Source organism: Pungitius pungitius, chromosome 11, assembly GCF_949316345.1.
Source record: "Pungitius pungitius chromosome 11, fPunPun2.1, whole genome shotgun sequence".
NCBI classification, from domain to species: domain Eukaryota; kingdom Metazoa; phylum Chordata; class Actinopteri; order Perciformes; family Gasterosteidae; genus Pungitius; species Pungitius pungitius.
Window position 1 is genome coordinate 14,166,565 of NC_084910.1, and position 21,313 is coordinate 14,187,877.

The 21,313-nt window shown below is 44.5% G+C and overlaps 2 protein-coding genes across 9 annotated transcripts; both read left to right on the forward strand.

Annotated features, from left to right (window-relative positions):
- On the forward strand, positions 1-7,319 carry u2af2a (U2 small nuclear RNA auxiliary factor 2a). 7 transcript variants are annotated; one of them, XM_037455203.2, is made up of 14 exons: positions 1-640; positions 936-956; positions 1,331-1,472; positions 1,894-1,950; positions 2,599-2,634; positions 2,942-3,048; positions 3,160-3,311; positions 3,433-3,549; positions 3,643-3,799; positions 3,923-4,002; positions 4,264-4,386; positions 4,477-4,563; positions 5,083-5,331; positions 5,428-7,319. In XM_037455203.2, exons 1-14 carry the CDS (start codon positions 592-594, stop codon positions 5,560-5,562), a joined length of 1,512 nt encoding a protein of 503 aa, XP_037311100.1. In that variant the 5' UTR covers positions 1-591; the 3' UTR covers positions 5,563-7,319. The 7 variants fall into 7 exon arrangements, with proteins under 7 accessions (XP_037311100.1, XP_037311101.1, XP_062421353.1 ...); XM_037455204.2 differs by having other exon boundaries at positions 3,643-3,781; XM_037455207.2 differs by lacking the exon at positions 1,894-1,950 and having other exon boundaries at positions 2-640.
- Positions 7,320-11,219: 3,900 nt separating this feature from the next.
- On the forward strand, positions 11,220-18,771 carry cacng6b (calcium channel, voltage-dependent, gamma subunit 6b). Of its 2 annotated transcripts, none has more exons than XM_037455217.2 (5): positions 11,220-11,306; positions 12,871-13,518; positions 15,905-15,979; positions 17,195-17,332; positions 17,465-18,771. In XM_037455217.2, exons 2-5 carry the CDS (start codon positions 13,155-13,157, stop codon positions 17,683-17,685), a joined length of 798 nt encoding a protein of 265 aa, XP_037311114.1. In that variant the 5' UTR covers positions 11,220-11,306; positions 12,871-13,154; the 3' UTR covers positions 17,686-18,771. The 2 variants fall into 2 exon arrangements, with proteins under 2 accessions (XP_037311114.1, XP_037311115.1); XM_037455218.2 differs by lacking the exon at positions 11,220-11,306 and adding an exon at positions 11,330-11,540.
- Positions 18,772-21,313: the final 2,542 nt, after the last annotated feature.

Sequence of the window (21,313 nt, forward strand, 5' to 3'; positions counted from 1 at the left end):
ACCGGAAGTCTGTCACTCATCAAGTTCCGGTGTCACGGCACCTGGGAGAGGGAGCAAAAAAGCGGGCATACCGAAATCTTTCTTGTTTTCGCGAGCCTTTTCGCATTTAAAGGCGTATACATTTGACTTATATTGTTAAATAACCGTGCATCGTGGACCCGTGAGCGCCTGCGGTTTGTTTTTGGCTTGTAAAAGAGTATAATTCATTCGACTTTCGTATTTGCTAGCTAGCTAACTGGCTAACGATCTTCCACACTAACGACAGCGTCTAGAGGCCTTGTTCTTCTGGACTTTGCGACAAGCTAGGTGGCTAACATTAGCAAGCTAACCGCTGCGAGCACGTTTTCTTTCTCAACGATTCTGCGCCTTACGTTGTAAATAAGTATCGCACCGCATATGTGTGTGTTGGCTAGCGATTTGGGGTACTTTTGTCGTTAAGTAGACTGCGAGTCGGACGAAATCTACGCGAGCCGACGTTACATCGGCGAGGCTCTTGTTTTTAGGTGTTGTGCACTTTGTTGCTAGCAGAAGCTAGCCAACGCCAACTGAACAACGCAGCCACCGAAAGCGTAACCGCCTCCACCCCCAGAGATGTCGGACTTCGACGAATTCGAAAGACAGCTCTCTGAAAACAAACAAGGTAAATTAACTGGATGAATAACACTTCTAAACAATAACGGGTCGATGATTGTAATGGCCGCCATCATCTTGGCGACTAGGGTATGTCTAATTACTGGAACATGGTCTGAACCAGAAGCCCACGCTCTTGCGCTATTTGATACGGAATGATTTCTCAGTTATGCTCTTAATAATAATAATAACCATAATAATATTGAACCCGATATGGCTTATTCCGAATAATCTACGGTTTTATTGAATTCGTAAATTGTCAGCAGGCCCCCTAACTATAAGGTAACTTGCATTGTTTCTCCAAGGCAGGGCCGGGCTAAATCATGGTAGGCAGCTGACTGAATGGGGGAAGCTAGCATTCGTTCGTTGCAGCTGTTGCGTCCAATGAACATTTCCAGTGCTATTTAAGTGAACTATTTTTGCTTTCAGCTTTTTCACAACCTGTTAACATCCGCAGCCACTTTCTTTGTCTCACAATAAGCTTTCATTAAGATTTAACGTTACATCAACACCCAATCCACTACCCAGTTACACATAGTGGCACCTGGAATCTAAAACATCAACCTACATACATCTCTTAACCATCATAAACACTGTATACAAACTTTAGTACCACTTTATGAATTATTGTGTATGAATTGCCTCTACTGACTACATTGTATCTACCATTCTATGATTAAAGAAATGTCTGTCTTTGCAGCTGAGAGGGACAAGGAGAACCGCCACCACCGCCGGTCCTCCTCCCGCAGCCGCAGCAGAGAGAGGAAAAGGAAGAGCAGAGACAGGGACAGACGCAGCAGGGACCGCCGCGGGGACAGTAAGGACCGCAGACACAGGCGCAGGTGAGTACCTTTTTAATAAAACTGCAATAGGACCAAAATGCTGTGAAAACGTATGTCTCCTAATTGTAAATTCTACATTAATAGCTTTGCAGTTTGTGTAACTGTCCATTCATCACGTTTTCCCCCAAATAACCAGTCTCTGTAACAGTGTAAATTGATGGGCTGATTGCTATCTGCAGCAATTGTAAACTGTAGATCCAGCAATTGTCATTGAACTTCAGATGAGCTAAACCTCCTCCACTGAACATTTGGATGTTATTTTTAGGTTTTCTGTCCTTAAGCCCTTTGTCACACGTCCTAATGACTTAAGTGATTTGCTTCAAGCTTATTGGAAAACTCTTGAAAGCCTAAAGCAACAGCTGCTTCAATATTTTATATTGATGAGGATTTAACATTTTTTACGTTTTTTTTTTTTATTAAGCATTTCAGATCCAGCCGGAAATCTTAAAGCGCCCAGGCTGGCGCCAGTAGAACTGACGTGAGAAGCATTGCTTTGTGTTTTTGTATTATATGCATATTCACTCTGGTGTCACATCAGATATCTTTGATTCATGTAGCCAAGTCATTTTTATACGAGTGTGTCCTTACCATAGTACTGCTAAAACCGGTGATAAGCATCTCTGATTCAACAAGCCTGTACGTTTTCAGGAAAACATACTCCTTTAATGTAAATGTAACGCCACATTTTTTTGAAGATGACTAGAAGTATGTGGAATGATATATTTTGGTGGGAAATGTCGTTTTGGTGAGTCTGAATAGATTAGTAAATACATTAAAGAAATGCCATTTTGTAACAGTTTGAAGGAATTATCTCCAGAGTAGCTGCTTGAATGCGCACTGTAAATGTGACCTCTGCTCTGGCTCTTGGTATCTTTGCTTATTTGAAACAAGTTACTTGGTGTAAGCAGAATGTTTAACAGTTAACCCATCCCTTTTTCAGCTCCCACATATTTTTGAGGATTTATCATTTCTGCGTTTATTGCGTAATTAGTTGTTTGCGAATGGGATTGTGTGTCAAGCACGAGTATCGCTGAATCCAAGATGCGGGTTCAAATTTTGTGGAAATGTTGGTGAATGCCATGATGGATTTTCAGAGAAATGTGAACCCCTTCCAATGTCATTTCAGCTCACCACCCAGCTTCCCCCCGGACAATGCTGGAAGGTAATAAAGCAAAGTAACACAAAGTCGGTTTGTGCATTGTTGCCACAACTGCCATTTAATGACCTGCCCCTGATTCTATGTAGTGTTGACAGATTTATTGTCTCAATCTATGTCTGGGTTGGGTTTTCCGTCCCTCCGTCGTTTGTATATGGTTCTGATTGGTGCAACCTCCCCGGTTACCAGATGTTTTTGTATATTTTGAGGACATTTCCCAATATCTGAGCCAGTAGTTCACAGCTGAGCTAAAGAGGGCTTACAGGTTGCTTGTTCTGCCTTTTTGTTTCACCTCCTATGCCTTCCTGCACAGCCGCTCTCCACACCGTGAGAAGAAGAAGAACAAAGTGAAGAAGTACTGGGATGTCCCACCACCTGGTTTTGAACACATCACTCCCATGCAGTACAAAGCCATGCAAGGTAACCATCCTTGTTTCTCTTCCTTGATGCGTTTTAATGGGGTTAATAGTTTTGGAGCGGAAGAATCGTTTGGTTTCAAATTAAATTGACAACAATTATTTTGCTCTCCAGCTGCAGGCCAGATCCCAGCCACTGCCCTCCTGCCGACAATGACTCCAGATGGCCTGGCTGTTACTCCCACCCCAGTACCTGTAGTGGGCAGCCAGATGACCCGGCAGGCCCGCAGGCTCTACGTGGGCAACATACCCTTTGGTATCACTGAAGTGAGGAGCGGGACAGCGTTTAGCTTCTGGATTCAAGTTTATTAATTAAAAAAAAGATTTCTGTGTCAGCCTCTGTATCTAAATTAAAACATATTCCTTAAACCCGCCCTTTTCTGTGCAGGAGTCCATGATGGACTTCTTCAATGCCCAGATGCGTCTGGGTGGTCTCACTCAGGCCCCTGGAAACCCTGTGCTTGCAGTACAGATCAACCAGGATAAGAATTTTGCCTTCCTTGAGGTGACACAGGGGCCACTCTTTTAACTTGTCACGTGTTCTCGCTGGGTGTGTCAAACAATCTAGAATTTAATCCCCTAATTTGTCTCTGTGTAGTTCCGTTCAGTGGACGAAACCACACAGGCAATGGCCTTTGATGGTATAATCTTTCAAGGCCAGAGTCTGAAGATTCGTCGTCCCCACGATTACCAGCCGCTGCCCGGCATGAGCGAGAACCCCAGTGTCTATGTGCCTGGTACACAGCCAATTAATGGTTTTTAACCCTAAGTACTTGTGGCATTATTCATGAGTAATAAGTAATACATTATTCACAGGAGCTTGCTCTCTGTGTATTTCCCTTTTATGTCTCTTACTGTCTTCCTCATGGGTCCTGCAGGTGTAGTGTCTACAGTGGTGCCCGACTCTGCTCACAAGCTCTTCATCGGCGGCTTGCCCAACTACCTGAATGATGACCAGGTCAGTATTTCTGAATATGCGGCTCATGCACAAAACATTTTACTTCTTATTCCAGAATAGTGTTAACTTCCCTAAACAATAGTAGTTTGAGTAAGCAGAAAAAGGCCACCCAAGCATACTTTTGAGCCAAGCGTCACCGGGCAGGGAACTCGAAGGCATGCAGCATCCTCTTTGCAGTGATACAGCCCAACTCAACTACAGCAATACTAAACATTGAGCTGTTTTGGTCGCATTTGGCCACCATTTATTTCTTTGTCTTAGGTGAAGGAGCTCTTGACGTCATTTGGGCCTCTGAAGGCCTTCAACCTGGTCAAGGACAGTGCTACTGGCTTATCTAAGGGATATGCCTTTTGTGAATATGTCGACGTGAACCTTAATGACCAGGTAGGCAATGCTACAGTTTCTTATTACTATCATGTCATTTTAAATCAACAATTTTTTTTACTTGTATTTGAAAACGTTACTGTTTTGCAGGCTATAGCTGGGCTGAATGGCATGCAGCTGGGTGACAAGAAGCTCCTGGTGCAAAGAGCAAGTGTGGGATCCAAGAACGCCACCCTGGTGAGTGTCCAAAGGCCGGCCAGATGATAAGTGGGTGGAGGGAAGTTGGATGATATTTTAGAGTAGACAAGGCCTCAAAACCCATTTCACAACCACCCCTCCTCGAGGTGTAGATGTCTTCAAAAATGTTTCAATTTACAAACTAGGTATTTCAAATTTGTGATGCTTTAGGCTCAAAACGTATAAATGAGGAGTGTGAAGTATTATACACTCTAAAAGCGCACAAAATGTGTTCTTCAGTACAACAATAGTCAACACTTCAATGGTGCCCCCCTCTGGTTATTTAACGTGTTCTAACGCAACCTAATGATTAACATGCAGGAAAATACTTGTGCTTGATTTAAATAGGGTGAGGTCAGAAAGTTATTTTCTGGCAGGATTTCTGAACCTTTTCTGTTCAGTGATTCAGAATGACATTGAAGGAGTCTAGCGGCTAGTCATAAAGTCAAAATCCTCAGAGCACGGTGTATATAAAGTGTGGCATTGACTCTGTTCTAACCGTTCTGTCTGTCCTTGCAGACGAGTATAAATCAGACCCCGGTGACGCTGCAGGTGCCCGGTCTGAATAGCTCGGTGACTCAAATGGGTGGCTTGCCCACTGAGGTGCTGTGTCTGATGAACATGGTGGCGCCAGAGGAGCTGCTGGACGATGAGGAGTATGAGGAAATTGTTGAGGATGTCAGGGACGAGTGCAGCAAGTACGGCGCAGTGAAGAGCATCGAGATACCTCGACCCGTGGACGGCCTGGAGGTGCCTGGGACCGGCAAGGTAGGAACTGCCGCGTGTGATCCAGAAAATGGTTGTATGATCCACACACGCACTCTCCGTCATTGTAATTTGTAATTTCCTTCTCCCCTTTTGTAGATCTTTGTGGAGTTCATGTCAGTTTTTGACTCCCAGAAGGCCATGCAGGGGCTGACAGGAAGGAAGTTTGCCAACAGGGTGGTGGTGACCAAATACTGCGATCCGGATGCTTATCACCGTCGGGACTTCTGGTAGAGGAGGCCTGAAGATAAAAAAACGGGAGGGTGGGGAGGGAGGGAGGGAACATGTATCGTCCATTTTGAAATCAGCCCCCTGATTTGGCAGAGCAACGTTTCAGTTAGATCTGAGTATTAATCATTTGACAAATGGCTTTGGTGATATCCAATTAATCATTTGAGATCTATGTGAAACAGTTTTTGGAATTGGATAAGAGCAGGAAGTGTGAATATTGAGTCCATACCAGAGGGGGCTAGGTTTGGGTGGTAAGGGTGTAGCTGGGGCGGGGGGAGGGGGGGTAGTCAAGAGATTTTTTGAGAAATGCGTGTAATAGGTCCAGGATGGGGTCAACAATTTTTATACTTTGTGTGACAGGTATGTCATTTTGGGTGGGAGGGGGTACCACACGTTAAGGTTTGTATTTAAATGGAGGCAGCCTGTTTTAAGTAAGTTAGGAAGAAGTTGCAGTCGGGGAACTAACTGGACTATTCTGAAGGAGAGGGATGGACAAAACAGGAGTGTTTATTTGTGTACGAAGGGAGAGTAGGATGAGGGCATTTTTTGTTTGACCATCTAATCCAGACACACAGTAGCTGTAACATTCACTTCCGTTTTGTCACCATCGTTAGAACGGTGAGAGGAGAGTCCTCAAATAAAAATTAAAAAAATCTGATTTGACTTATTTCTTTATGGTCCTTCAATTTTTCACCAGACTACTGCCCCCCTCTGGTCGACTGTTAGAGAATATGTTGTCTAATTGGACACTTTCTAAATGTCAACTGTAATTGCTCCGATACTTTGTGTGGCTTCACTGATTTGAGCTGTAATATTGTGTTATATTCAGGCCTCAGAATGACATGAGCTTTAGAATTGAACATTTTCCACTATTATCATTTTGTAGTTTGTTTTTATTTCTAACTTTTTTTCTCACTCGTTTGTGCACAGCTTTTAACAGTTGAGGTTGTTTGTCTCAGCAGTACGGTCCTGATTTAATTAGAGAAAAAAAAATAAGATATTGAGAGGCACTGTTATTGGTCTTTAGTAGAGGATTTATATCATCCTTACCCAAAAAGCCTTAATGTTATTATTACATGTCAATTTGCTAGATGAAATAAATTTGGCTTGCCCCTCTGATGTCAGTATGTTGATTTAAATGTTACTATATTGTCCTCTAGTCTTGCATCACTAGTTTTCATCTATCCTTGTTTCCCAGCATTTTGGGGGTGTAAGATGTGTTGGACCCGGTTGTTTTTTTTGTGTGTCAACGTCTCACCTCTTCGATAAGACCAAATAAACACATGACTAATACTTTTGACTCATGTTGTACTGCAAGTGGAAACCAAAACCACACAATGGCTCTTCTGTCAACTTCCACTATGGTTTCTTTTAAGAGACAAACTACATAATTTGATCGCAGATGGCTTGTCCAGTCAGAATAACAAATTACTGCAAAGCTGGGGGGGGGTCAAAAAGCTTCGAGGTCTGTATGTACCTGCATGATGTTTTTTTGCGCTTCTCCCTCTTCTGCCCTGAAGATGCAGAGGACCCCATGTTCACCCTGTACGGCCTGAGACCGCCTTTTTGGGGGGGGGGGCGCTAAAACTGGCGCTGAAAGATTGTGTCTGTTTTTAGCAGGATGTTAATCCCTACTGTCTGAAATCTGCTTTCTCAGTGTCTGTCATACATTTCTTTCCTCTCTGGGGAAAAAAAAAAGATTTCTTCAATGATTTAAACTCCTAATAATCACATTTGGTTAATAAAAAGCAAAAACGGCCTTTCGTTTGTCTAATTTGTTTTCAACTGGTTATTAGATACTACATTTCAAAACATGATGTTTCTCTCCATGCGTCTTCTCATGCACGCCAGCGTGCACTGACGAGGCTGATGACATTCATAGTTCATTATACGGATGGAGATTGGTTTGCATGTCTGGACCCTTTCATTCAGTTGATGGCGTAATTAGTCCTGTTTAAGGATGATGTTGATGTTTCGCATCCGTTACCTTATAGGCACATAGACATATTTTCCGTGAAGGAAATATATCATCTTTATATTATTCATACTGCGTCATGGTATGGCTGATCGTTTTACAAAACCTAGTAAAAATGATCTTCTAATTTTACAAGTCACAAATTGTCAAAGAAATTCACGGGATTTTGAAATAGAAAATCTACCGTTACCTTTATTTTAGCGATACTTCACTTTTCAAAGAAAATTATGTCGAAAAGGTTGTATTGTATAAACCCTTCATCAAGTTGTCAGTTTCTTTTTTCAAAGTCTTGTCTAAAATGAAGAAACCCATGCTGCTGTAGTTAATTATTTTATGAATACAGGTTTATTTGGTGAACCAATGTAAAGTAGTTTTTGTTTTTGATTGAAGCCTTCCTCTTCACTTCTTAACTAGGCAGCAAACCTATCGTCCTCCCCAGCAACTGACAAGCAGAGGTCAAGTTATAATCAGATCCCGACTCACGGAACGGATTCCCTCCACTGATTAGAGTAACATTTTCCTTAAAGTCTTACAAAAGACATTTGAGTCATTTCATTTCCCAAACCTTGTGAGAATATTTCCGACAGTGGAATTGTTGTTTTGTTTTTCATATAAATTAAGTTGAGCCTTTTTTTCTCTCTCTGTACATTAATCCTCATTATTTATATGTCATTTATTTGATTTTAACCTGTGCAAATTGGGTCTGCCGGCTGAGTCTAAATCCTCCCAAGAAATCCAGTGTAGTTGTTTTTATCGAGTCCTTCCCTTCGTATCTACATCAGTCCACATGAGCACACAGTCTTGGTCAGCAGCAGCACTTGTCAAATGCGATGTCCACTTGGAATTGTAACTGTAAAAGTTACAGGACAGCAACAAATCTCGGTCATGAACTAATGTCCTGTGTCAGCTCTATACTGCCCATCTCCATCTGCATCGCTACACCCCACTGCACAAAACCCAGCGGCGGGGGCCACTGATGCATGTGGACCCAGGAAACAGCGGCCATAATCCTGCAGAGGAAACGTGCAGAGCTGCCCCTGCCTCTCTTAAAGGTTGGCACACTGCGGATGCTTAACAAAAGACCCCATTATATGTTGTTAGGAACCTTCCAGAGGCCTTTTTGCTGCAGTGGAGGTTGCACGTTCACCTCCCTCTAGTGGTGGATGTGAGACGTTGGCGATGGTCTTTGTCATTCTGCGCAATGCCTCCCCATTGATCCTCATTCAGAAAGATGGAACACTGCAGCAGAGTGCAGCGCTGGAGTCGGGTGGGTTCAGAACTCCTCCTGCATATTTGGCCGCTTGCACTCGGAGGTAAAAGGATTTCACCGTTGCTCGCGTTAGGGACTTTGACATAGAAAGATTTGGGGTTTGTTGTGTGAGAAGTAGCGAAAAGGACAGATGTAGATTACACAATTACTTAGATTAAGCTGAACTCATTTCCTGGCACTGTAAATGTTGGCTTACTGTCACACCTGAACAGAACAGTGCCAATGATAACGTTGTGAATGTTTTTTGGATTTGTCTAAGAATGTCCTGACCCAAACATGTTTCTCAAAAAAAGGTGGATTTTTAAAGACATGTCACAAATATGAACATTATTTAAAAAATTAAAGCATTCACTCAAAGCCGGGTGCTGTAGTTGTTAAAAAAAACCCATCATTACTTAATTAAAACAAACTAAATATCATGTTTATTGTGGACTATTTTGTGCACTGCAGCCTGTGTTTAGGACACAAGGACATGTGTGATTGACTGAAATTCAATCAGGAGAGACTTCTGAACATCTAACAATGATTTATTAACGCAAGCCAAAGTATTACAAGTGCATAGTTCTTTGGGGCTTTGACTCCATCCAGCCGGAGGATAGACCAGGAGCCGGGATCAGATGAGGCATATCCCCCCCTTTGGGGGTCCAGACACTGGTGGTGGTTGGAGGGTGGGGGCGGGTTGTGTCTGGTGCTTGCTGAAATGACAACTCACACAACAGCGATGAGAACAGCTTTTAGCGCTGACAGCCCCGACGTGATTGGTTTACAGAAACTGTGGCTCCGCCCCCCAATCAACTTATGGTCAAGCCACATAGACGGCGATGCCCCTGTGGCACGCACTGGCTTCATTTGAACAGGCCATGTTATCTTATGTGGTTTAAAGACGCTTTATAGATTTTAGACCACAGTACAGAGTCAATCAATTCATTGTTTTGATCAGTTATGGCTTAACGGATTTGTTGAGGGTAAGAAAACAGACAGAGAAGAGCGATACACATGACTTCTGCTTTAATCGGTCAGATATTCTCGACATACTTTGCAATGTCGGAGGAAGAGGCGGTTGCAGCTGTAATGTGCACACGTGTGGCCCGGCGTGCGCATCGCTGCATACACAAGAACACACGTGTGCACTTCAGTGTATTCAAGCGCAAGCCAGAACTGCTGACAGGGCCGGTTGAGTAATGTGGAGAGAAGATTGTTCACATCAGCGTTCTGTAGATTATTGATGGCCTCAGACCGCCTGTGGACACTTTCAGTGAGTCTCATATGATAGAGGAGAAGAGTTAGGCCGCATAATTAGAAGCATAGTCACTTTAAGGGAACATGTGCACATTGAATACAGATAGCCAGACCCTTTAATGCATCGATTCATCCCGACTGTCATGTAACCTGCAGCATGTCTCGCCCTCTGGGGCAAACTGCACAGTGGCTTCATCAACAACGCTCCCTTAACCACTAGTGCTTTGGACGTTGTGGGTGTTTATTCTGTCACCCCCTACAGCCTGTTTCGTACCTCTCCTGTTCTGTCTTTCTATCTCTGACTCACTCTCAGTTTGCATCAAGTGCCACCCCCCCCCCCCCCCCACTTCCCGCTCCCTCTCCCCCCTCCGTCCTACCCTCCCTCGGTGTGGCTGGCGTCTGGGGTCGGCCCGCCTCTCGCTGTGCCACCAGTGTAACCTAAACTGTGGAGGAGCCTCTCAAGTCTCTCTGGACCCTCGTTCAGTGACGGTTGAAATGAGCTTCACATTGATTTTCTCTTCTAATCCATTCGACGTGGAGGCTGTGTATTCCATATCTGCCTCTACCTCACACATTAGGCTTCTCTCTGCTTTTTTCATAAATCCCACCTTTGACCTCCTTTTCCCATATTTCTGTTTGGCTTTGCACTTATTTTTTCCTTCTCCACGTCTGTCCCTCTCTGCTGGTCGTTGCGTCTCCGTTTCGCTCTCCGTCTCTGCGTCTACAATAACACACTCAGCCGAGTTGGTGTAAAACTCAATCCTCGCCCCGATCATATAAACACAGGCTCCTCCTCCCCCCTTACTTAATGTCATTAACAGGTGGCTCTCTAAAATAGACACACACACACATATGCACAAAATCACACGTACAAACAGCAAGGCTATCACAGACACAAATGTGTTTTTAGTTATGTGGTCATGTGACCGTGCCACCTGGCAGCCCCTCTGCGCATTGATTTAATACTCAAGCGCGTGTGTTGTGTGAACAGGGGGCTGTGGAGATTGAACATGGCGTCTAAAGGGGAAAGCAGCAGTGCAACAAAAAAAAATTTAATCATAAACAGTGTTAACCAACCAGACTGCAGCCCCCCCTCTCCCCCCGTTACACTCAGTTTCCATAACCCTCATGTACCTCCCTCTCTCCCCCCCCCCCCCCCCTCTCTCTCTCTCTCTCTCTAGAACGGACTCTCCCATCACCGCTCTACCCCTCTATTAAGTTTCAAGCGTCTCTTCCTCCTGAACTGAACAACACACCAAACAGGTCAGACTTACTCTTCTTTTCGCTTCGCTAGTTGTCGCTTTCTCAGTCACACGAGTGCCTGTCTTTGGTGAAACCATACGGAGGGATCCATGTTTTCCTCCCGCCAAATGCCCCTTTGTTTAATAGCTTGTCATCTGCTGCAGAACTTAAGTCCGTCCTTTTTTAGTTTGGGTTGCATCACCAACCTTTAAGACTTGCATCAACACACGGCTGAGGACAACGTTAAAGTCCAAAGTGAGCATTTCTGTGTGTTTTCCAATCCAGTAAAATAGTGTGCTGGGCTCTGATCATCTTGTGGTTGATATGGACTCTATCGCACTACTAACTTGGCTGTCAGCAGCTGGGGTCCAGCTAACACTTAATGTTGGAGGAGTATTCAAATGCATGGCTGCCATTCTAAACTGCTGGACCATTAGAGACCTTTTAGTAAAACTTTGCTCTTAATATTAGGTGATTATTCCTTTAAAGTGCTTACTGTGAAATAGGATCAGGTGGTAAATCCATACTTATTTTCAACTTCTGCCAGTAATATGACAATAATATAATTGTATCATGTTCAACATTAAATGTATCCTGTCCAAATGAATGTCTACAAGCAAATTGGAGCCCTGTGTGAGGATACGTTACCGCGAAACTCTAAAAATACTTACAGCTTTGTGCTTGTTATATTTCCATATTACAGAACACTGCACACAAAAGAATTGCTCTTAGTGGCTTCACGTGCTGCATTGCCTGCACACAACCTGCAAAACTCCGTTAGGTGTCTAAATGACGTGATTCACCAACTGCGTGTGGCCCCGCTGCCTTCCTAACCGGCCCCTCGCCTCGGCTATGTGACCCGGTGCACTGCAAGGCAGAGTTAATCACTGCAGCCCCCCCCCACTCCCCCCCAGGGGGTTCAGCCATGAATTATCACCTCTCATGCACCGTCGTGCCCTGCCACTCACGTCGTTTAAACTGCTCCAGAGGCCCCCCCAGGCTCCCAGTTTTTAAATAACAGAAACAACTCCATAAGCGCCTGGACCCACTTACAGTGAACGTGCCAAACACTGGAACGCACACTCACGCACACTCACACGCACTCACACGCACCCACACGCCCTTTCAGAAACAGAGCCGGGGCTTCGGATTCCAAGTGTTTGCTGGAGGTTTTTTTATTATTCCCTCAGACAAAAGGGGATGTGCGTCTGAACCAGCGATAGTTGACCTGTTTGAGGGATGTGCTGTTGTCGACTCCTCTGGGAGGGTTAGAAGGTTGCCGATCCAGTCTGGCGCTGCGGTGTTATCTCCCACCTTGAACCCACACAGCACCACCCGACTCCAGCGGCTCATCCGGGCCAATTGTTTCTTCATCTGATGCGAAGTAAAATCGTGCCTTCGGGGAGACGCCATATGGCTCGTCTATCGTTGGCTGACAACACGTCAGATGGCTTTTAGGAAGGGAATACTGTAGATGCTGATAAAGCTTGGAAATTAAAAATGATGCAGGCGATGAAAGGATTTCTCCCTTGTGAAGCATACGCCGGCTGCTCCTTCATCTTTCTGTTTCATCTCTCAATTTCAGGGGACTGGACAGAAAACAGACACTGGCGCTCCTGTTCATAATTTCCTTACTTCATCCACCCCGTCCCCACCTTGCACCTCTGTCCATGTCTCCTTCTGTCTGATATCACTGTTCAGCCTACTTATTATCACGTCATCCTTTGCTCCCCTGACTGCTCCTGCTCAAATTTTTACCTTCCACCACAGTGGAAGTTGTTGCCGTCCTTTAACATGCCCCTCTCCCCATTATCTTCCTACTAAACCACTCTGTACATTGAAGTGCTCGAGCCCGACCTTGAGATCAGAATGTGGTCAAACTACTTTGTACAGCCGGACGACGATGGTCGCATCGGGGTGGCAGGGGCTGGACAAGGTGGGGGTTTGGGTGGGATGAAAGGTGGAAGGGCGCAGAGGAGGACCCAAAAGATAAGTGACAGCCTGGAGGGAAAGATCAAGCTGGCCTTCTTCGTGTCCATCGTTGGAGTGACCCTGACGGTGTTGGGCGTGGGGACGGAGTTTTGGGTGGAGCTGGCCCAGAAAAAGAACTTCAGCGGCAACGAGACCTGCCAGATGGCCCATTACGGCCTGTGGAAGGGCTGCATCCACACCCTGTGGGTGGCCGACATCGACCCCGAGAGGACGAGCTGTGGCCCCGCCGAACTACCCGGAGGTGAGACCTCGGAGCGCAGTGTGTGTGTGTCCGTGGGAGTTTGTGGTCCCCTGTGTGTGCTCTCTAGGTCAGGAGCAGGTGAGGTTCCTGGAGGGCATATGCCTGGTTTGTTCCTCCGTCCTCTGCCTGCTCATGTCTGCTTCCCTGCAAACTGAATCGCCCGAACATGCAAGTCTCCCCGGAAGCTGCTTCCACGTTACACTACATGCCTCAGTGTGAAAGGGAATTAATAGAAAGTATGTTTGTGGATGGTGGCAAGTTATTTTTATTTTTTTTAACGTGTAATCTTAAGCACCACAATCTTTCTATGGCATCACCTCGGATCTGAGGGAGCAGGCATATAATGTACGCCCTCTGTGAATACACGTACACATACACCAAAGAAACATTAATATTAATCCCACCAGAAACATGATCTTGACAATTGCAGACGTACCGTACATTCTCCTTGTGCATGTATATATAAATGTGTATGTACATCTACTGTATCCTTGTAAAGGCATGTGGAGTACAGTTGTGTATGTGAATGCCCCTCATGAATATGCATCTAGGTCATTGTACAAATAAGGTGCAAAATGAATCATTAAAGAAATACGATGTGTGGAAACATCGCGCCTGCAGGAGCCCAGTGAAGCTTTTTTCAATTCTAATACTATTGTTACAATCAAAGCAGCATGCAGGTAATTGGAACATCATAAAACTCAATCGTTGCCATTTATAACATTGCCAGTGTATCGAAGCATCCATTTGAAGTTTGTTAACTCGACTGGGTGCCTAATCCTCTCCTGTTGGACGCTTACAGATGTGACAGCGCCTTTCCAAAAGCACTTTACTCAATTTGACCACGGTTAGGTTCTCCAGAGGGCGTTGATTACCTCCACAATTACCTACTCCAGTCTGAGGAAGGAGGCCGGCGGGCATTGGGGAGACGTCAGATAGGTCGAGGAAGGCCGTCGAAATCACTGCCTTCCCTCAGACGGCCTTCTGAGACGGAGCGGAGCGCTGAAGAAACCACGAAAACTGCCCGGGCAGAGATAGATGTGGATCTCACGCAGCGTCTACATAAACACTATCCAGGACGTGTCGACAACACTGTCTTTCTACTAAGATGTCGAGGGCTCATTCGTCTTACCAGACAACGTGTCCTCCCTCTCAGCAGATACTCTCGAGTGCCTGTGAGACGGTCTCTTTCCTTTTGGTTGTCTCGGTGCATGAGAGCAGCCAGTGGGCTTCCGACGATCCTTCTCACACGCCGTCGCACTGTTGGCCCACGCCGCCCTGCCGCAGATGGCCCGGCAGCTCGTCCTGTTGTTGAGAAGAAAAAAACAACTGTTTTTGTCAGTTGTCCTTTTTTCCCCAAAGGGCTGTTTCGTGTGTGGCCTCTGGCTCCCGTCCCCGAAGGAAAAGTGCGGGCCGATGCCCGTGGGTGTCATTTTAAAGACCCGCTGTCCGTCTTCCCCCCCCCCGAGAGGGGGGGACATGACAGCTCAATCATTGTAGCCTCGGCAGGGAAGGAGCAAAGCGATGTGATAACGAAATGCGTTAGGAATCAGCCGGCTAATAAATGGTGTGTCGGCTTTAATATCTGCGAATGTGCCGGGACACGGACATGTTTGTGTGTGTGGAAGAAGTGTGTGACTGTGAATGTGTGTGTTCATAAGCATGTGGTCGTCTTGGACCACATCATATTCAGTGGCTGAAAGTCATCACTATGCGCTCGTGAAGCCAAGTGGAATCTGACTACTTCACAGTTTTTGTCTAAATATAGAGAGGGGGAAACGAAGAGGAGGGACAAACAGGGGCTGAGGCCGAGGCTAATGCAGTATTAACCAACTCCTCTGTTTCCTCCCCCTCTTGACATCTCCTGCTCACCTCCTTCCCCCGTCTGTGGCTCACCTCTCTTTTCCCCTTTACTCACCACCCCTTCCATCTGCCTCCCCCCCCCCACTATCTCATCCTCTGAGCTTCTATCCATATTTCATCCATCCCATTCGTCATTTGCTCCTCCAACATATCTCCTTCCCCTCAGTCCTCCTCCTTATTGTAGAGCGCACGCCTCCCGATCCCTACCATCCATCTGTCCCTTGTCTACCTGTCCACCTGTCTTTTTCAACTCTGCCATCCATGCATTTTGTTTTTTCGTTCTGCCTTAATGGCCGCACCACATGAGCAGTGCTGGGGTGTGTATGTGTGTGTGTGTGTGTGTGTGCCCCTGGGTAACGCAGCTAATGCTTGACACTTGGAAATAAATAGGAATGATTTACAGGACAGGGTGCATGGATGCATAGGAGGCACATAACACAAGCCCAGAGGCTATTCATAGTAGTGTGTGTGTGTGTGTCCACTGGTGATCTTGTTTTTGTGTTTTCTTTTGTTTTTACGACAGAAACCAACTGCACCTACTTCAAGTTCTTCACCTCTGGGGAGAATGCGGTCATATTCAAGAAGACAACTAACAGGAGTGAGACATTTTAATTCCTTCCACATGCAGATGCACACAAACAGTTGCATTGCAGCAAATGTAAATGAAGACATTTGCTGAAGTGTGTGTGTGTGTCGGGGGGGGGCATCGTGTTGGTTTTAGCATGTTTCTGGGCCATTAACTTCTGCTGCCTCCCACTTTGCAAACCAAACCATAAGCTATCAGACTGATTAATGCCTTCACTTCATAGTTTTGAGGCTGGCTGAAGTGTCATTCTTACGTCCCACTGAGCATAAAGTCAACTGTTTTCATGCAGTCAAGGAGGCTGAGACATTATGTACAAGATGTGAGAACATTGTATTAAACGCAGAAGACATGCCCAAAGCAGATAAACCAAGGGGAATCACAGGACTAAGTCAATAGCTACAGCAACAGTATGGACATAAACATACGGTACCTTTCGGTGGGACCATCACTTTGGGCTCTGCTCTTCTGTCTAATACATCGAGGAAAGCCGCCATGTTATCTTCAGTTGGTTTGATTGGAACTACACTGGGTTCAGTAGGCTTCTCTGGTTGAACCAAATGGGTTAGTGTGTTCATGGCACTGCGTGGCCGTCTAAGGACCTTTTTATGGATGAATATTTAGCGACAGAGTGCCTGCATTCTCTACCAACCCATGGGAAGCGGAGGCAATAATTAAACAATTAAACAGAGGCTCAAAGGAAACCGGGAATGAAACAAAATAGTCTATGGCCAACTGTATTAACAATTGTGTTCAGTGATAAAAAATATTTTCCGTCAAGCAAGTTTTGAGTCTGAAGATTAATTCAAAACAACTCTCTTTTTGTGTTACTTTCATACTCATCATATGTTTTTTTGGCATCATTTTCTTTTTCCATTAACAAAAAACATTCCTAAAGATTGAATCTGCTGTGTTTTAATTGATCAAATAATAATAATATCTGTGTGTGTCAAAATGCATAAAACTGGCACTGACTGTTGGGAAAAGCTCAAATTGCTTTTTGAGTTTCACCTGTTCAGGTTTTGAATAGAACCAGTATGGTACCATAACACACCACGTTGGTATTTTCATAATCCAGACTGATCTATACGCCAAGTATCAAGCATCTTTGCCAGTTGCTGTAGTCTTTCTATTTGCAATACCTACTCTGCCATATTTCCTGAATATCCGGCACGTAGTTGTATTGAAATCTCTTTTGTCTTTTAATTCATTTTGGGTTCTCCTCCTCAGAGCTGAATCTAGCCGCAGCTGTCTTGGCCCTGTTGAGTTTGACCATGATGGTGATGGGCTCCATCTGTATCGCCATGTCCCTCAACAAAGGAGTACCCTTCTTCCTCAAGCCGGCCTCCTTCTGTTTCATCCTATCAGGTGGGAACTCCCTCCGAAATATTTTGCCAATAACATTCAAGTGGGGTAAAATTCCCAACCTCACACGTGACTAAATGATTATTTGGTATAAATGAACGGTTGTTTCTGACTTTGACGTCTCTTTGTGTGCAGGTGTCCTGGTCCTTCTCTCAATCCTGATATTCCACCAGTCTGTGGAGTCCCTGCTGTCCAGTGACGACTCCATACCTCTCCACCACGAGCTGTCATGGTCCGTGGCCTGTGTGGGCTCAGCGGGAGCCATCCTCATCTTCGCAGGTTTCCTCTTCGTAATCCTCTCCCTGCCTTTCAGCCCCTGGCAAAAATGTTGGCCTCACAAGAACAACACCACCTAGCGGTTCTAGACACAGGGTTCTTGATGTCTTATCTGAGAGCAGGTGGAAACGTTTCTGGAGGCTGTGACTTTACTCTTACTCTCAGTATTTAATTTGACAGAGAAGTCATACACAAGTCTTAATATAAGGTACGAGGAGAAGTCAGCAACACATAAGTGAGAAAATGTACTAAACTTGTTTTAGTGTTGTTGTTTTTTTAGAAAATAGATGGAGGGAGCAACAGAGCTACTGGTGACTGTTAAATTGAGTTGTGTTTAAGTGTCACAAATAGGCTGGTTGGTCTGCACCTGTACATCCTTCTGCTAGCATTGGGACAACAAATAAAAATGTATAAATGCTCAAACACCTGTCCACTTCTAAACATCTATTTCACATGGAAAGGATTTGAAAACCTGAACAGTCAGCAGGTCCTCCACAACAAAATTAGACACAGTTATGGACAGTTCAGTGGTGTCTCCTTTGGACTCTTCATCCCGTAGTTAAGGCCGACATTGTCATGTGTTGCATTCTTAACTTGTCACAGTTTTTTTTTAGGCATCAAATGGGCGTCCATAATGTAACGCCATCAGAACGTATAACCATCAGCATCGCACCATACACGCCAATCATCCTCGGATTTCAGAGGTCTCCTCTCACATGTATATAAACAGCAATGAGTATCCTCAATACTAGAAAACAGTGCGACTTTTTAACCATTCAAGAGGCTATATGTCATTATTTATTACTTACATGCGTTTTGCAACTATTGGGTGACCGCTGTTTCAGTATGAATGAATGTTGAACCAAATCAAGTGAGAACTGATTAAAATAACATTTTATACATCAGAAAATTGTATGTCCTCACTTTATAAGCTCAACTTTGTACATAAACTGGATGACTGTGTTTATATTGTGTGAGTGGTCATTTTAGCTGTGTCCAATGATGTATGTAGTAAAAACAGTAAATACACTAGCTTTGTCAGGTTGCTCACCTTGTCTCTCTATCAGGAAAATGCAATTTCACAACAAATATGCACATTTCTCCTCACATAAATGTATAGTATGTGGCACCAGTTTTGCTCATCATTAAAGGGATTTTAAATGAAATGATTGCCTCCCTTTTATTGCTGACATGGCGCCTTCCTGCTCTCCAACTTGACATTAGTCAATTTCACCTCTTCATAGTGTGACTTCTAACCTCTCTGCCAACGGTCCACCTCTCCCAAACCCGCTCGTCTATATTTAGGCCGGACTTCATCGTAATGCATTTCACTGCGGAGGTTTGGGAAACCTTATCCTTGAATTTCAACTATGTAACCCCCCCCCCCCCCTTCATCCTATCCTGGTAGCTCTGTATCCCCTCCTCCTCCACCCCTGACCTCAGTGCGTCACTTTTCCTGTTGTCTCCAGGGGAGCCTGTTAGTCACTACTCCTCCACCCAACCCCTCTGCCGCCCCCCCCCCCCCCCCCACACACACACACACATAAGCACAACAGACACACAAAGGGACCAGTGGATGATCGGATCAGAGATGTCCGATAACTACTCTAGCCCCCGGCCCGCCGGGGAATGAGTGGCACCTGCCCACAAATGCTTTTAACTCTCAGCGGGCAGAAACCGAATCCTGATGACACACTATCCTGGTTGTATATATAGCTGTTAATAGTTCTACTGAGACTGGGAGACATGTTGTACACAACCACTACGGTGGCTGCACCTTTTCAAATCAAAATGGGCTTCCTGAATGAAAAAAATATGAATGTCCAGATGTGTTAGGCATCTTAAAAGGCCGGTAGCAGAAGATGTTGGCATCCTCTCATGCTTCCCTCAGCTGCACCAAAGTGACTGAAACTCGACTACAGGTATGATAATAGCTTGAGAGAAAACACTCCGGATGACATGTCCTCAGACTCCAGGAGCACTAAGATTCTCAGGCCCCTAAAAAGTATCTTCTCTTGTCTGTGAAAGTTGACACTTTCTCCCCTAACAATGGTAAAACCCTCCGAGGTCACGGCCTCAATCTGCCTTAACAGCACACTATAATAGTTCATTCACAGCATGCATGAGGACACAGATGGCCCGTGAGGAAAAAACAATGTGTTCAGGTAGGGTGGTGGACCCAGAGAAGTCCAGTCAATTTACTTTCTCATTATCCTATTTGATATATAACCCCCATCTGGCGCTACTCGCAAATATTATGAGCCTCATGTCCGACAGCGAAGGTCGAAGTCTTTTTAGGTTCACAGAACATCCAAGATTAGCTGAAAGACCTTGAGCTAGAGTAACTACCCAGAGCAATGTCTGCTTACTAATGCAGAATAATGTGTGTACGTGCGTGTGCGTGTGTGTGTGTGTATTTGTGTGTGTGTTATCGCCATTGGTGGGAAGTAACCAAAGTACTTTTCAGTTTAAGATTTTACACAAACAAAGCACATGATCAATTTTTAATATATGATGCGTGTGGCAGATGATGGCTTCACCTGACACAGCTACAGCATTAAAATGATAATTAATTAATGCAATAATAATAATTAAATACATTAGGGTTTTTCAGTTGCTGATACTTCTTTGCTCTTACCTAAGGATCTCTTCCAGACATGTTTTAAGACAGATACAAATATATTATATAATATAAGTAAGAACTCAAATTGCATCTACTTTTTGCCTCTCGTTGGAAATATTGTTTATTTCAAATATTATAGACACAGTGTCTGCTACTTCACTGTAAAGTATATTCTCAGTGTACGCAGCACTGCAGGTTTCAAGTGTCCACATCCCACTCGATCAAGTTGCATTTTGAACCATGATTGGCTAAGAGATGTCACAAAATCTTGCTTGTACGCACAAGTCTTAATCTTAGATTTAAGTTGAGCACAGATACATTTCAGCAGATGAATGTGAAAAAAAAAATCTGCTAATGTCAAACAGCACACATACATCATTATGTACAGTAAAGTTCAAACATCCCATTTAAATAACAATAAGCAAAAAACGTTTTTTTTAAATGGTGGGGAGATTTTGAAATGCAGGACTCTGATACTGAATTATTTTGATAGTGTGCTATTGCTACTTTGACTCCAGAGCAACTCTGCTGATCTCAGCAGGGCGACGGCCGAGCCTCGCTGCTGACACGCAGCACCTGTGCACCTGATGAATGTAAGTCCCATATCCATCCTTCCATTAGCTCTGTTTTTGGTCTTCACCAACTCCTGAGGGAAATATCTGGCTCTGCTGGATTCTCCACTGTGTTCACCAGCTACCTACTGACTGAGTTTGTTTGCTGGTGGTGCTGAGCAGCTGGTGTAAGGTAGATTATTGGAGCTTTTTCGGTGAAACAGCTGCAACCAAAAATGTTAGAAGAGGGGTGAGAGTAACTTTGACGACTAGACAGCTGAATCAGCAGGAACTCACTATAAATCTCCAAAGGTCCAAGCGCAGAATCGATTCTCTGGAAATTAAAAAGCAACTCCTTTCACGTTTTCACGTTGTCTTTGCATACATGGACACTATGTAAATATCAATAACAGCCTCTTTTGGTAACAGATATGAACACTCTGAGACTGTGTACGGATGCTCTAGAAAAGATTCTCCAAACAAAGATAAATACTCAGAAGAGACTCCATTCCTCTTTCTTAGCAGATAAGAAAC

Excerpts from the sequence above, each read along its gene's own strand:
- u2af2a (XM_037455203.2), top strand. The coding sequence starts at position 592 with ATGTCGGACTTCGACGAATTCGAAAGACAGCTCTCTGAAAACAAACAA. Across the intron at positions 3,049-3,159 it reads GCAGTACAAAGCCATGCAAG|CTGCAGGCCAGATCCCAGCC; the intron begins GTAACCATCCTT and ends TTTGCTCTCCAG. Across the intron at positions 3,312-3,432 it reads TACCCTTTGGTATCACTGAA|GAGTCCATGATGGACTTCTT; the intron begins GTGAGGAGCGGG and ends TTTTCTGTGCAG.
- cacng6b (XM_037455217.2), top strand. The coding sequence starts at position 13,155 with ATGTGGTCAAACTACTTTGTACAGCCGGACGACGATGGTCGCATCGGG. Across the intron at positions 13,519-15,904 it reads CCCCGCCGAACTACCCGGAG|AAACCAACTGCACCTACTTC; the intron begins GTGAGACCTCGG and ends TTTTTACGACAG. Across the intron at positions 15,980-17,194 it reads CAAGAAGACAACTAACAGGA|AGCTGAATCTAGCCGCAGCT; the intron begins GTGAGACATTTT and ends TCTCCTCCTCAG.